This window comes from Balaenoptera musculus, chromosome 19 (genome assembly GCF_009873245.2).
Source record: "Balaenoptera musculus isolate JJ_BM4_2016_0621 chromosome 19, mBalMus1.pri.v3, whole genome shotgun sequence".
In the NCBI taxonomy this organism is placed as follows: domain Eukaryota; kingdom Metazoa; phylum Chordata; class Mammalia; order Artiodactyla; family Balaenopteridae; genus Balaenoptera; species Balaenoptera musculus.
In genome coordinates, this window is record NC_045803.1 from 41,501,664 (window position 1) to 41,516,817 (window position 15,154).

General features: G+C 48.1%; 2 protein-coding genes across 9 annotated transcripts in view; one reads left to right on the forward strand and one right to left on the reverse strand.

The window, feature by feature from the left end:
- The window catches only part of LRRC36 (leucine rich repeat containing 36), a 69,070-nt gene that overhangs the window by 42,024 nt on the left and 11,892 nt on the right, over nucleotides 1-15,154 (forward strand). For 2 of the 3 annotated variants that reach the window (XM_036834226.1, XM_036834224.1), the window contains 5 exons: nucleotides 56-221; nucleotides 1,517-1,662; nucleotides 2,457-2,580; nucleotides 5,163-5,277; nucleotides 6,575-7,152. In XM_036834226.1, coding sequence (XP_036690121.1) covers nucleotides 56-221; nucleotides 1,517-1,662; nucleotides 2,457-2,580; nucleotides 5,163-5,277; nucleotides 6,575-6,800 — 777 coding nt within the window. In that variant the 3' untranslated portion in view covers nucleotides 6,801-7,152. Of the gene's footprint in view, nucleotides 1-55; nucleotides 222-1,516; nucleotides 1,663-2,456; nucleotides 2,581-5,162; nucleotides 5,278-6,574; nucleotides 7,153-15,154 lie in introns of those variants that run through there. The other variant, XM_036834225.1, reaches the window with a different exon arrangement.
- On the reverse strand, nucleotides 7,162-14,546 carry TPPP3 (tubulin polymerization promoting protein family member 3). Of its 6 annotated transcripts, none has more exons than XM_036834241.1 (5): nucleotides 14,410-14,541; nucleotides 11,907-12,100; nucleotides 11,641-11,794; nucleotides 11,366-11,525; nucleotides 7,162-7,349 (listed from the first exon to the last, which is right to left on the reverse strand). In XM_036834241.1, exons 2-5 carry the CDS (start codon nucleotides 12,092-12,094, stop codon nucleotides 7,177-7,179), a joined length of 675 nt encoding a protein of 224 aa, XP_036690136.1. In that variant the 5' UTR covers nucleotides 12,095-12,100; nucleotides 14,410-14,541; the 3' UTR covers nucleotides 7,162-7,176. The 6 variants fall into 6 exon arrangements, with proteins under 6 accessions (XP_036690136.1, XP_036690137.1, XP_036690140.1 ...); XM_036834242.1 differs by having other exon boundaries at nucleotides 14,420-14,532; XM_036834245.1 differs by having other exon boundaries at nucleotides 7,298-7,323.

The following is a 15,154-nucleotide window of genomic DNA, read 5'->3' on the forward strand; positions in this document are numbered from 1 at the left end:
TTCCCTTGTTGTGTTAGAATGACAAATGGTTGGGTTTTTCGGTTTTTTTCTTGAGCCTCTCTCTAGTGACCTGGGCAGTTTGCATGGTTTGCCAGGAAACCACAGTCCCCCGATCTCTGCCAGAACATCCCATGTGGCCACTGTCCTCAGACAGCTCCTGGAGCTTGTGGATAAGCACTGGAACGGTTCCGGCTCCCTCCTCCTCAACAAGAAGTTTCTGAGTAAGTGAGTGCATTCTCAGTTCCTGGAGAAAGGCTCAAACCTTGCTTCTGCTTTGTGTTTCTGCTCTATGTTCTGATAAAAGCCACTCAGTCCCCTTAACTTGCAGGGAAAATTGTTCTCATGATCACTTACCAAAATTTCTCAGCCACACAGTGATTGACAAACCTGCATTTTTCTTATAATCTTCTTCTAACCTGTTGTTTGTTTGTTTGCTTGCTTGTTTGTTTGTTTTTGGCTGCACAGAGCAGCTTGCAGGATCTTAGTTCCCCTACCAGGGATTGAACCCCGGGCCCACAGCAGTGAAAGCACCGAGTCCTAACCACTGGACCTCTAGGGAATTCCCTTCCCTGTTTTTTTTTATCAGCACCCTTCCCTCGTGTACCAATTGTCTTGTTCCTCCTGTAACTTTTTCTTGACAGTCTTTGAGTGATGAGATATAAAATAGAGCATGGTCATGTTAATGATTACAAAAGGATTTTATGATCCTTGGGAAAGTGCCAACAATAAATACAACAGAAATTGGGTTTGATCATTAGAGTTCTGAGATGCCTGTTGAAATATTCGATTCGAAAAATATGATTCAAAAAACTCCAATGACTAGATGACGTGGACTCTTTTTTAGGGCTTCTTTTTTAGGAAATTAGGGGAAAACGGTTTTGCAAATATTGTCCCCATGTGTTTATTTGTTGTTTAATGGAAGAAGAATTCAAGGAGCTGTTGGTGGTGGTAAAAGTTTAAGTAAGAACTAGAAACTTTAAAGTTGTTTGGGTTTAACTTTTCTTTTTTTCTTTTTTTTTTTAAATTTCTTTTATTTATTTATTTTTGGCTGCGCTGGGTCTTCGTTGCTGTGCGCAGGCTTTCTCTAGTTGTGGTGAGCGGGGGCTACTCTTCGTTGCGGTGCATGGGCTTCTCATTGCGGTGGCTTCTTTTGTTGCAGAGCACGGGCTCTAGGCACGTGGGCTTCAGTAGCTGTGGCTCGCGGGCTCTAGAGCGCAGGCTCAGTAGTTGTGGCGCACGGGCTTCGCTGCTCCACGGCATGTGGGAACTTCCCGGACCAAGGCTTGAACCCTTGTCCCCTGCATTGGCAGGCGGATTCTTAACCACTGTGCCACCAGGGAAGCCCATAATTTTTTATCTCCATCATGAAACATCTCTTACAGCCACTTACTAAATTCTTGAAAAAAGGAGATATTAGATTACCCTATTTGTCCTACAGAGCTGGTAGTTATTGACTAGGAATTCTGTGCTTTAGCTTTTAAGATTGGCCTGTGTGCCCAACCTGAATTTTTGGCAGGTCCTGCCCGAGATCTGCTTCTGACTTTGGTAGTCCCTGCTCCTTCTCAGCAGTGGTGTCGCTCACATCCTGAAGATACATCAAAAGCCTTCCACAAGAGGGAGATGGAACTGAAGGAGACGGGGCAGCTGGTCCCTAATGACATGGTATTCTGCTCTCGTCTTCTTTTCCTACTCTTCCTTTACTAGAAAAGGATGGGGCAGCAAGACTAGAACAGGTCTGTGCCATAAAGAACATCATCACCATGAGCACCTAGATGTTTCTGAACTGAAATATAGAAAAGTCAGTCTGTGCATATCTGGAACACAAAACTTGCAGGGACAGCTTGGAGATTTTGCAGGGATGACTCCCTAATCCTAGCCCTAATCCAAAAATTCTAAGGAAAGACTTGAAATGGAAAAAGAAAAAAAAAAGGCCCTAGAGTGAAAACATTTAGGACCATGTTCTTGAAGGTTATGGTTTGATTCAGATGAGGGAAGTTAGATGTCTCTGGGATTATCTTTCCTCCCTTCTGATGGAGAGCCCTAAACCAGGGGCCATTCCTAGAGTGTTAGGCTGCTGGCTCTGGGAGGGAAAGAAGGGACTCATATTCTTAGGCTTTTTTCCCCCCCTTTTCTTAACATTAGAGGATTTTCAGGCATCAAGTTTAGTTTCTAGAAACTTTAGATAGGTGACTCAGATGCTGGCCACTTGTCAAAACAACCACTTGTTCTGCGAGAGTAGTGGATAACTCACAGGAAAGATTGCAATTGCATGTGATAAATTTGTTTGCTGCACTTGAGCTATGCTTACCAATGAATTAAAATTCTAGTGAGAAAGAGAGATGCTGACCTCCATTCAGTTTATCACTAAACAGAGGAAAGATTGTTTCAGTTTTCTAAAAGCACTCCTCAGAATTTCAGATTCTTAATGTGTTTGTATTTTGTTTTCTAATCTAAAGGAAAGTTTGAAGCAAAAACTGGTCAGAGTGCTGGAGGAAAACCTCATTTTGTCAGAAAAAATCCAGCAGTTGGAGGAAGGTGCTACCACCTCAATTGTGAGTGGGCACCAGTCCCACACTTATGGTAAGTTCAGGAAAGCAATGTGTGGTGCATCCCAAGACAACCGTTTGTTTATAGATGGCCCGTTTAATAAGCTTCGTCATCCAGAGCTCACATGGCTTCCTAAATGGAAACAACCATCTAGCCTCAGAGTTGTAATGCAGGTGACTTGAGTTACCAGAGTAAAAGAGTTTACTCTTGTATCAGTGTAAAGCATTTACAAATGTGTTATTATTGTCATTATTTTTGAGAACGACACTTGTTTTTTCTGATTATAGCAGAAGATCTTGTTCTTTACAGAAAGTTTGAAAAATATAAGGAAAATATAATCTCACTACCCAGAAATAACTACAATTAGTGTTTTTGGTATATTTTCTTTCACCATATGCCTATACATATATTTAACTCAGAATTAAAATTTGTGTCTTGATTTTTAAAAACTAATTTATGTACAACAAAATACACACATTTTAAGTTTGATGAGTTTTGACAGATATATATATTCATTTAACTCCATCCCCATCAAAATACAGAACACTTCTGTACTCTAGAAAGTTTGACCCTTGTGCACTCAGTTCCCGCTACTCTCTACCCTAGGCAATCTGATTTCTACAACCTAATGTTATTAATTTAATAGCACAGGCATTTCCTATAATGTTACATGAATATACCATATTTCTCTATTCAGTCCTCTATATAGTTGTTTTTAATGTTAGCTATTATAAATAAAGCTGCCATTTTTATATTAAAAATAATTCTAATTCTAAGAATTTCCAAACATTTGAAAGACCTGAAATAGAAGAAAAGATCCTAGAGTGAAAATGCTTCTCTAAGATTCTCTTTCTTCTCTTCTGATGGAGCTGAGAGTCCTAATATTTATGCTGTGATAAATAATGCAGCTATTAATATCTGTGTATATAAATCTTTGTTTACATGTTAGACTATTTTCCTAGCAGACATTCCCAGAAGTAGAATTAGTGGGTCAAAAGATGTGGACATTTTTGAGGTTTTTGTTACACATTGCCAAATCATTCCCAAGAAAGATGGTTTCAGTTTACACTCATATCGGCAGTAAGTATGTATTTGAATGCCTTTTCATTTCACCCTTGCCAGCACTGGGTATTATATTTTTTTGCCATTATGATAAGTGAAAAATAATATCCCATTGAATTCTTGATTTGTACTACTTTATTATTAGTATAGTTTAGGTAGATAAAGTCTACCTTGACTTTAAGCTTCTAGCTCAGCACCCACAAACAAACATTATGGGTATTTGGATTTGAATGAGGAATTTGATTTGGAAATCAGCATTGAATTTCCAGAGTTGAATCTCATCACTATCTGATATTCATAAGCCTGAATAATCAAGACATCATTCTCCACTTACCTGCACTGAAAATAAATAGGTGTTTATTCACTAGATACCTATTTTCTTTTTTTTTAATAAATTTATTTATTTTATTTATTTTTGGCTGCATTGGGTGTCTGTTGCTGCGCGCGGGCTTTTCTCTAGTTGTGGCGAACAGGGGCTACTCTTCGTTGCGGTGTGCAGACTTATCATTGCAGTGGCTTCTCATGTTGCAGAGCACGGGCTCTAGGCACACGGGCTTCAGTAGTTGTGGCTCGCAGGCTCTAGAGCACAGGCTCAGTAGTTGTGGCGCACGGGCTTAGTTGCTCCGCGGCATGTGGGATCTTCCCAGACCAGGGCTCGAACCCGTGTCCCCTGCATTGACAGGCGGATTCTTAACCACTGCGCCACCAGGGAAGCCCTAGATACCTATTTTCAATCAGCCATGAGACCCAGTTCTCTATTTTGGATTACTGGTGATAAATACAGCTGTTGCAGCCCTGATTTCCACCTTCCAGAACCTTGCTACTCAAAATGTGAGCCACACATCACAACATTAGCATCACCTGGGAGCTTGTTAGACATATAGAAAATCTGGCCTCACCTCAGACCTACTGAATCAGAATCTGTTTTCTAAAAAGATCCCCAGGTGATTTGTAAGCATATTAAAGTTTAAGTACTGTTCTAGAAGACTGACTTGCTTAGGACCAGAGTTCCTGTGCTTTTACCTACCTTATTATTGCAGGCAGTGGCAACATATTTGGAAAGCTAGATATGAATGCCTTGGCCACAAAGCCAGTTTCTGAAAGCACTCATTGAGCTATTGTCATGTGCCTGACACAGTTCTAGATGTTTTCACATATTCCATACAGAGTGAAGGACATACATTCCATGAACTAAAATGGATAATACAAGGAGACCAAATATTTGTTGACTGCCTATGCTATGTGAGCACAGATGTCTCACTGACTCCTCATAACAGTGCTACCCGGCAGGGTTACTAGCTGTAGTGAAACTCACAAAAATGAACTAACGTGCAAGATTAAGTGGTTGAATTTTAATTCAGATATGTCTGTTGTGAAACCCTGTATTCTTGCCACTATATCTGCTGTCTCCAAGGGAGGGAATGGTGAATGGAGTGTGGAGGTAGGTGCAGTGGGGCCCCCAACTCTTCAAGATGTCTCCCTGATCACTCAAGCTCTGCTCAAAGACTAGCCGCTTGGAATCCTCTCACCCCTGGCTACTGTAACCTTTGTAGATGATCTTCTGCGCAAAAACCAACAGCTGAACATGCAGGTGGCTTGCCTGAACCAGGAGCTTGCCCAGCTGAAAAAGCTGGAGGAGACAGTGGCCCTTCTCCACGAAAGTCAGAGGTAGGACTGGGTCCATCTAGCTAACTTCTGGAAGCAGATATTTACTTTCCTTTATCTCCTTTGTTTTACTTGGCAAGTTAATATCTATGTACTTTTCAAATTAACTCTATTCTGTGTGCAAACCACCTGTATCCAGGCCAGTTTGCTCAGGGATCAAAATACTGCTTTCCAGAACATACCAGTTTCTGATTCAGCAGATCTGGGCTGGGAACTGAGAATTTGCATTTCTAGTAAGTTTCCAGGTGATGCTCTTGCTTCTGGCCTGGGGACCACACTTTGAGAACATTAAGATATATATCTTTAGTGATGCTATATTTTAGAGTAACTTGAAATAATTCTTCTGTGTGTTGTTAAACCATCAATTCAATATACAGGTTCAATTCATTTCATTTTGTTTGATTCATAGGGAATATTTTTATTATTTTGATTTAATCTTGTGTATAATTAATGTAAAACTTACATGGTCCCAAAGTCAGATCCACAAAATCAGATAAATTCAGACAAATCTAGCTTCCTTATCTGTCTCCTCTATCCTTTCCTTCCTTCCCACCAGCCTTCCATTGCAGGTGTGGGTGTGTATTTGTATTCCCTCTCTATTATATAAAAAGAGGCATAATGTTGCTTTAACATTTTATCTAGAAATCATTTCACAGTGGTGTATAGAGTTAGTTCTCACTCCTTTTTATACATGCATAGGGCTCCACTGTGTGTGTATTTAATTAGTCCTCTACTGATGGACATTACAGTGTCTTGTTGTTGCAGATAGTGCTGCAGTGAATAACATTGTGCATGCATCTTTTTTGGCGGGGAGGGGCAGTCTCTGATAGCTTCCAACATTACATGGTAATACAGAGTCCAAGAATACAGTCATGACTAGCACCATTAGTTTAATTGCAGAGGCAGGACAGATTAGAAGAAGTAGAAATTAAGATTTGGGGATAGAAATTGGAGGCCTGGTCAGGTGCCAGTCTCCCAGTGCGTCTACTTACTTCATCATGAAAGTGCTTTGGAAAGAACAGAACAATCACTATATAAAATGTGAACTATGTTATTGCTACAGTCAGTCTGGAACATAAACAGAACTGCAATGAATAAATAAACTGTCCGCCTGCTTTTAAAATAACCAACTCATAAATCAGACAGTTCTTTCTATTTAAAGATGTTACTTCATTTTACATTTATTTTTTTATTTTTATTTATTTTTTTTTTACATTTATCTTTAGCAAACATTTCAGGTCAGAATGGCAACTACTTTGCTTTTATGACTTCATGACTGTCTTTTTTCCCCATGCCTCAGATCCCTGGTGGTAACTAATGAGTATCTGCTGCAGCAGCTGACTAAAGAGCAAAAAGGTTATTCTGGGAAAGCACTCCTGCCTCCTGAGAAGAGTCATCATTTGGGGAGATCATCGCCCTTTGGGAAAAGCACGCTGTCTTCCTCCTCACCAGTGGCACATGATACGGGTCAGTATCTAATACAGAGTGTTTCAGACTCTGTCCCAGAGCCTAGTCTATGGAGCTAGCACTGCACACCTTCTTTGCAGCTTCCCTCTCAGCCCCAGGGGGCTCTCAGTGTTATTGCCACTAGTATGGTGGTATTCACTCTCAAGATTAAGAAAAAAATCTTATTTTAATTATACTATGTTGGTCCTTTTTATTTCTTTTTATCTCCTCCCATCAAGTCATTCTTTCCTTCTGACCACATAAATAGTTGGCACTTAGTCCTAGGCATCATATCACATAGAAACGTTTGGCTGAAAATGTCAAAAAGAAAATAACACTAGACATTTTTCCCAAGTGTCAGTTGAAACTGTGTAGTAGGAACTTTAAAAAGAACATCCATGGCCAGGTATGTTTTGTGTTAGCAGAAATTTTGGAGAACCTCTATTGATCAGTTCATCAAACGTGTTTTGGGTTTTCTCCCACCATAGTGAAAAGGTGACAAGGTCCGGTGTCTTCCTGGAGCAGCCAACAGTTTAGTTGTGTGATGGAGCTCAAAGCTTGCCATTGGTACCAAACAGGCCTAAATAAAAGCCTAGAGAGATCCTGGAAAGACAGAGAGTAGGTAATTCCTACTCTGGAGAATTGGAGAAGGCATCAGTGAGGACTTGTTTGAGTGGAAGCTTGGCAGAATGAGTACAATGGTACCAGGTAGAGGGGGTGCAGAGCCTCCTAGGCCAAGAGTACAGAGTAGGAGAGTCTGGGGCCCCCAGAGGGATCACCGGGCAGAGAAGATGTAGGTCATGGTGCCATGACAGTATATAACTGGGGGACCTGTCCTAGCCTGGGAGGGAGGCGTGATATCAGGAAAATGTCCCCTAAAGAAATGATCTTTCAACCAGGACCTGAAGAATTGAATAGGAGGTCACCAGGCAAAGCATAGGACTGAGGGCAGAGGCAGTGGGGAGAGCTGCAGAGAGAAAGAGCATAAGCAAAGGCCATGAAATGGGAAGGAACATGGTTCATTCAGGGAATGGAGGGCCTGAGAGGAGATACACAGGAGCTAGGTTGCACAGCTCCCTAAATATTTTAGATTGGGAAGGCAGATGGGTAGTATTCAATAGATTTGTGTTTGAGAAGCTTTCGGTATAAGAAGAGTGGATTGACCTCCGGCCATGTGGAGTGGACCAGAGAGGAGCTAGAGAGATGAGAGAGAAGGCTGGTGCAGTCTAGACCAGAGGTGTGGCTTCTGAAAGTTAGCTTTGGGCTCAGCATCCACTTTACATGTCAGTACCTTGTATTTCAGACTGAGGATCAATCTTTTCTTTAATCCTGATTGATTAGGCATCAATGGGAAAAGATAATGCAAGTGGCTCTAGGTATGTCTCTACCTCAAGGTTGCACAAGTAGCTAACGTTGCCAGAGAGCTGTAGAGGGCAAAGGACTGTCAACCTAATGTCATATTGTACTTCTCTTCATCTTCAGGGTCATGTCAGAGAGAGAGGCAGGTGGAAAGATTAGACACTTATTTGCTCCCCTGACCCAGGTGCTGTGCAGGGAAGGAGAGCTATTGCTGTAATAATGAGACATGAAGATCACAACTAAGATCACACATCTCTAAGTTATAAATAAAATCTACAGATCTCTCAATTTTAGGTAGGTTCCCAAAAGGAGCATGCACAGAGGAGCCATGTTTCTTTGAGCTGCATGGCTCTGAGGGAGCTAGAGTCAGCTCGTTTTCTCTGGAAGTGTCAGTAAGAACAGCCCCCCTCCCCGCTTTCCTGGGCCTGTCTTGGACCCATTGAGAGGCCTCCAAAGAGCCTAAGCCTTGCCCAGGTAGGGTAGGGTAGCCTTAGCTAGTAGCCTTACAGCCCTGTGTTGTCATATTTCACCATCCCAGCCCAGTGCACAGCCCAACTTACTGGACAGCCGATGGGGGCTAGGGGAGGTGGGGGCAGGGATAACGGACTTCTTTCTACAACCCAGCCCTCCCTTCCTTCTCCTATGAACATCTGAGAATGCTAGCCCAGAACCTATTCAGGGTACCTCTAAGGAGGAGCAAAGAGCCTGACCCAGACTAAGTCACCTTCCACTCTATTTTCTATTGTCACTGAAAGTGGCTGGTCCTACCCTAGGCCAGGCCCCTCTCTAGGGTTGCTGGCCACTTGTGCAGAGGTCAGCTGTGTTTCTGATTTTCGCTGTGTGGCCCTTGGTCAATCCCTTGGGATTGGTGGCATCAAGGAAAGGGCCAAAGAGTTGTTGCCCTATGGGGCTAAGTGGGCTCAACATGGAGTGGGGGAAGACCCCTGAAGCAAGTAGAAAATAAGTGGACAAGAATTCCTCACCCTGGGCCTGGCACTATTAGGAGAAAGAAGGAAACAAGGCTGGGATGGAAAACAGGTCCTTGGGGAAGTTCTCCAAAAGGAGAGGCAGGACCCCTCTGAGGTTTGGCCTTCCCGCCAGCTATACATAGAGGGTTTTAATGGCTCCATCCCACAGATCCTAACTTCTCTTCCTTGCCCAACTGGCTTTGCTAGCAAGGGTACCCAAAGCTTTCCACCATGAGGAGGCTATGGGGAGATGGAGCAGTGATAACTGAAGGGCTGAAGTGGCATTGTTTGGTCAGTTCCTGCCATGAACCAGATTCTGCTAGACTAAGGGTCTTCCTGGCTCCGGGTGGGCCTTGATTTCCCTCAGGCTCCATAACCCCTTTTAAAGAAGAGGGGGCTTTACCCCTACAAGGTAGAGTTTCGGGACTCGGCCAGTTCTCTCTCTGGGCTCCTCTAAGCCACACTGCCAATCATAGGAGGGGCCAAACTGCTGCTCCCATATGCACTGGATGGTAATCTCACCTGCAGCTTAATAGCTTAATAACCTGGACCAGGCCAATTTGCAGGATTTGGGTTTCTCTCCTATTATGCTAATTTAAGTAAGCTTGCAATTTAAACCAATTCCCCAGGGCTGGAGGAAGTATTCCTCTTACTGTATGCTGGTGGGAGAGGTAGAGCTGTCTGAAACTCTTCCCTGAGCAATGCAAGGTCAGCGGAGTCAGGAGGATCCCACAACTGTCAGCCATTAGGCAAGGCTCTGCTGTGACCAGGTGATGATCTCTGCTCTCTAATTCTCACCTCACCCCCCCAGCGTCTCTGTTCCAAGCCACACTATCACTCTTTACCCTCGCTCCAAGTGACTTTGGGCTCAAGGGACTCCGGGGCCACCTGGGGCAAGAACATCCTAGAACAGCCCGAGGGAGAGGGAATAAACAGTTGTGCTGCTTTGCTTTGTTATCTGGGTGAAGAAAAAATATTTGTGAATGTGTGCCTTTTAAGCCTTTTCTAGCACTCTTAGGGACTCTGGGCAGTCCCTAAGTTCCATCCAGCCCACTTGTCAGCAGGAAGGAGGGAGAGTTGGCCCCAAAGCCTTATTCTTGGGAATAACTCTGGCCTAACATTGAGAACCTCAGAGGGGAGAAAAGGTTGATCTGAAAGCTCCCAGGAGTTCTCAGGATCAGAGAGAGACCCCCCCGCCCTGCAACCTGGGATGATGAACAGATGGGAGGGAATCAGCAAGAAGAGGCCCCTTCACTGTTGGACACCCTGCTCACCTGTCAAAGGCTGATGTTGGGTGCCAAGTTCTATCGCTGGCCATCCAGCCTCATTTTTGGAAATCAGTGTTGGGGCTTGCTGTGTTAGAAAGAGCCTGGCCAGGGAGGCAAGAGGCATGGTTCTGGCCTCTATTCTGCAGAAGCCCCTTCACTCTCTGGGCCTGAGTTTCCTCAGCTATAAAATTGGGAGTTGAACTGTCTACTGTCTGCTGTCTTGCATTTTCTGATATTCTGAGATGCAGCCCAGCATGACTCACCTTGGTAGCCCTCTGGAGTGGAGGCCTGTCAGCAACCTTAGAGCTGAGGCCTGGCACTGGGCCCCACCAATGCTTAGCCTAGTCTGAGTTTGCTGTCTCATCGCCCCCCCTGCTGTGAAAGCAGAGAGGCCAAGACTGAGGCCCTAATTGCGGGAAGGTAGCCATGATGTCAGAACTCTAGGTCAGGGCTGAGGTAAAAGGCTTTTGATTTCCCTGTAGAGCATCCTCATTCAGCCTGGCTCTGTGCTAATGGAAGGGGCCTGGTGTGTGTCTTTTTCTGGGCAGGGCTGCCAGTGGAAGAATCAGCAGAGTGCGACTTGGAAGGGGTTGATGACACTGAGGGGTCGTGGGGTGTGAATGTCATTACCCTTGTTGTCATATACCTGACCAGGCCATATTGGTACAAAAGGTGGCTTTATTGAGGTCCGGGTAAGAATTAGCACTTGGCCAGAGCAGCAGCTTAAATATGAGGCAAGCAGGCAGGGGTTAGCCATGCCCGGGGCTAGGTTGGGGTGGTGAGGCTATAGGCACAGACTCTCCCCAGACAGACAGAAGTCGAGGAGGAAAGAAAAAGGGGAAGGGGATGCAGAGCAGTCTGGGTCAGAGGTCTGGTGGGCTGGCCCCATAGGGCTGGGCAGGAAGCGCTGGGCGGCAGATCCAGCAAGGAGGGGACCGGGCTCTCTTGCTCCACATGCCCCTTAGGCCCAGGCCTGAGCCTCTGGCAGGGGCAGCCGTGCTAGGGGGGGCCTTCCCAGGCCTCACTTCTTCACCTTGGCATCATAGGTACCTGCATTCTTGTAGGCACTCACATAGCCACTGTCATCCAGGATGTCCTGCCGCCCAGCAATGCCCTTGCCCTTGCCGCTCTCATCGAAGCGTTCCTTGTGGGAGCCCGTGTACTTGCTGGTGTCAGTCAGCCGTTCCACAGCACCCCCTGTTTTTGCTTTCTGTTTGGACAGAGTTCCCCCAGGGGTACCTGGTTAGGGAGCCCAGCCCTTCCAACCCCAGCCAAGATTCCCCATACCCCCCTCAGTGGCCAGCCGAGACCATCAGGGCACTTACAGTAACACCCACATTGGCTGGTTCCTTGCCTGCCACCAGCTGGCAGATGGCATCAAAGGCCTCCTCCTTGCTCTTCCCCTTGAATCGTTTGGGTGCCAGCTCTTCTAGGGCCTTCTTGAACTCCTCATAGTTGATGACCCGGGCAGACTTCCCCCTGCCAGGTATGTGGACACCATGAGTTTTCCCCCTTCTCCACATCCTCCCTGGTTCCAGCCCCCCAATTCCCCTTCTAGGAACATCAGAAGCAGGGAATGCCTGGGGCTCACTTGACTTTGGAGAAGACGATGTCGACATCGGTCCCTGTCACAGCCTTTCCATCAGCCACCTTGCAGTCCTTGCACAGCTTGGCCCAGTTCTTGCCATTCATCTCGTGCCCACTGGCCTTGGGATCACCATGGATGGCAAACTTGCGGAAGCTTTCCTCCAGCCCAGCCACGTCTGTGCTCGCTGCCATGCCACCCTGTTAGGGACCCACCTTGGTCACCTCCTAGCCAAGCTCTCCCCCCCACCCCCCAAGGCACAGAGCATCACTGCCTCTACCTCAAAACCTGCAAGGTTGAAGTTGCAGGCACTTCTGCCACATACCCTCAGAGCTGGAGATGGAGCTGCCTGCAGAAAGGGGCCAGCCCTCAGTGTCTGACTGGGCCCCAGAGCCGTGAGGAAGAGCCCCGAGAGGAAAGGTCCTGTCACTTAATGCCAGCCTGGCTCAGAGTGGAGTTCAGAAGATGAAATCATGATGCTCGCACCAGGCTGGGAACAGAGTAGCACTGTCCAGAAAAACTGTGAGAGCAGCAGCTGGGGCCATGGCTTTGTCTGGCCCTGGCACAAGGCCTGCTTGGGTGGAAGTGAGGGTGGCAGAGCGGGCCCCCTCCCTGGGAGTTCCATGCCAGGCTGGGTCAGTACCAGGCCAGGCTGCTGGTTGGGCAGGTATTTAGTGAGGACAGTGTCTCTCTCAGGGTCATGAGGACCCAGCAAGACCCAGCCCAGGCTGAGAAGGGAGCCAGAGCACAGGCAGGGGTGCAGCTGGCCCAGCTGGGACCTTGTTACTATTTGCTGTTAAACAAAAACATGAGGGAAGGGGAACTTGGGGCTGGCCTGGCCACAGTTTGTGAAGCCTGGAGACAGTTGCTAAGGGAGGGTGGTACTGCTTGGAGAATGTTGCTAAGGGCAGGATGGTGTCAGGGCAGCTCAGGGAGAAGCTCCCAGTGCTGCTGGGCTGGGCTGGAGAATGGGCTCACGGGTGGGGCATATCAGCACTCCCAGCACCTGGGGCACAACCGTGGCTTCCTGGCCCCTTTCCAGCCATTGGGGCTGTAACGTCCCAATTTGTGGAGTTTAGGAGGAGCAGGAGATTGAGGGGCTAGCCTGAGTGGGGGTTGTAGAGTTATGAGCCCCTAGAGGCATGATGGCAAGTGAGACTGTGGCCTTGGCCCTGTAATCCTCACACCTACGCTCTGCGCTGAAGCACACTTCCCCAATGTCTACACCTTCAGCCCTCTCTGGAGGCCTCCTGGCCACACCCTGAGCACCACCACACTAGTCCACACTCTCACAGCTGTGTGCACTTAGCCCTGGCCCTCCATACCCTCGGCCTTAGTCCCACTGACCACACCCCTTAACCTGGTACTCAGACCTCCCTGACCACACCAGCCCTGCAATGAAGTGCCCCTCACACCCCTTACTGCAGTCCCCTGACCACACCCACAGCCCTGGGACTAAGGGCCCAGGCCATTCCCTCAGCATGCACGCCCCACACATATACTAACAGCCCTGTACTGAGGCCCCCCCAATAATACCCTCAGCCCTGCACTAAAGGGTCTTCCCCACACTTGCCCACAGCACCCACTGCAGTCCCCGACCACACCCTCAGCTCTGCACTGAAACTCCCTCCATGTAACACAGCCTGGTACTGAGGCCTCCCTGACCACACCCTCAGCCCTGCACTGCAGCCACTTCCATCCATACACGGGAAGCCCTGGGACTGGGTCCCCCGTCCACACACCCACAAGCCTTACTGAGACCCCTAACCAGAGCCTCACAACTCACCCTCTCTCCATACATATGCAGCCCCTGACCACACCCTCAGTTGTGTCCTCAGCAACCATCTTCCACCTCTCCCTTTTATAATAGAGCCTCCAGTGACCACAGCCTGGAGCCTGCCTGCCTGCCTACCCCCCTTCCACTACCACTGGCCTTAACACTGAAAACCCTCCCCGGGTCACCACACTCACCCATCCCTAAATTGCAGTTTCTGGAACTGGACTCACCCACAGCTCCTACATTGCAGCAACTCGGTGGGTCCAGAATCCCTTTCAAACAGCACTCTCCTTCCCTCTCCCTACACTGCAATCTCCCACCAGCAATCTGAAGGAGACCCGCACTTTGTTCACCAAGGGTAAAGTCTGGGGGAGCTTGAGTGCCACAGGATGCTTGTTCCAGGGGCCTAGCAGGACCCTGCACCTGTGCTCACTCCTGTCCGTGAGAAGATGGATTCTTGGTAATTTCAGGCTGATCAGGTGGTGCCAAGTCACAGGCCCCGGTCGCAGGGGTCTGCAGGCCACGCTCGCTCCTGCTGGGACAGCTGGAGTAATCAATCAGCAAGGAGTTGGGGGTGGGGGTGGAACGTTTGGGCCCAGCGCAGGACCGCTCAGCTCGTGTCCTCAACTCTGTACCATTCAGGGTTGGGACCCCCCCCCAGGCCGCTCCCACCCCACCCCCTTCTTATCGTGCAGGATATTGATTAGAGTGGTCGGCGCCGGGGTCTCCTACCGGCTTCTACCTCGTGGCTGCTCCTGCAGTGCACGTTCGATGGACAGAAAGAAGGACGCAAGAATGGACCGATGGACGCAGGAGACTAGGCGGCTCCGCAGCTCTGCTCCCTGCCGGCTCTGGGGCGGGACTGCAGGCCGGGCGGTTCCGCCGTATTATTCCCTTGTTTCTCGGTCTCCATAGAGACGGCGAGTCCCACCCCCGGGGCTGTCTCGGCGGGAGAGTGACCAAGGTCACGCTGGCTCCACCTACCCGACCCCGCCCTCTCCGCGCTCTGCGGGGGCGGAGCTGCTGCGATAGTCTCATCCCGCTGCACCCGGGGCAGCTCTGTGGCTGGGGTGACCAGACCTTTGTATTCTGGACGTCCTCGGATGGCCCGCATCCTGGGCTCCGCCCGAAGTTCAAAGCAGATGCCCGCCTCCAGGGGAGATCCAACTTCCCAGAGCAGCAACCGAAGGCCTTTGGCGGGGGGCGGGGGGAGGGGCGTGCAGAGGAGTGGGAAGGTCCCTTCCCTTAGTGACAGTGGGGTCTAGAGCTGGCTCAAGACCACAGCTCTCCAATGAACGTGTGGCATCCCAGGTCACAACTCCGGGTCACTGGGGGCGGGAGGGGACAGTGAACGAATCACGAGCGCCAGCCCCAAAATCCTGGTACACCGACCTCTCTCCCGCGGCTAGGGAAAAGCTCCTGGACTTCCTGGGTCCGCGTCCTCATTTATTCCCACCCCAACCCGGTGTTAGCCTCG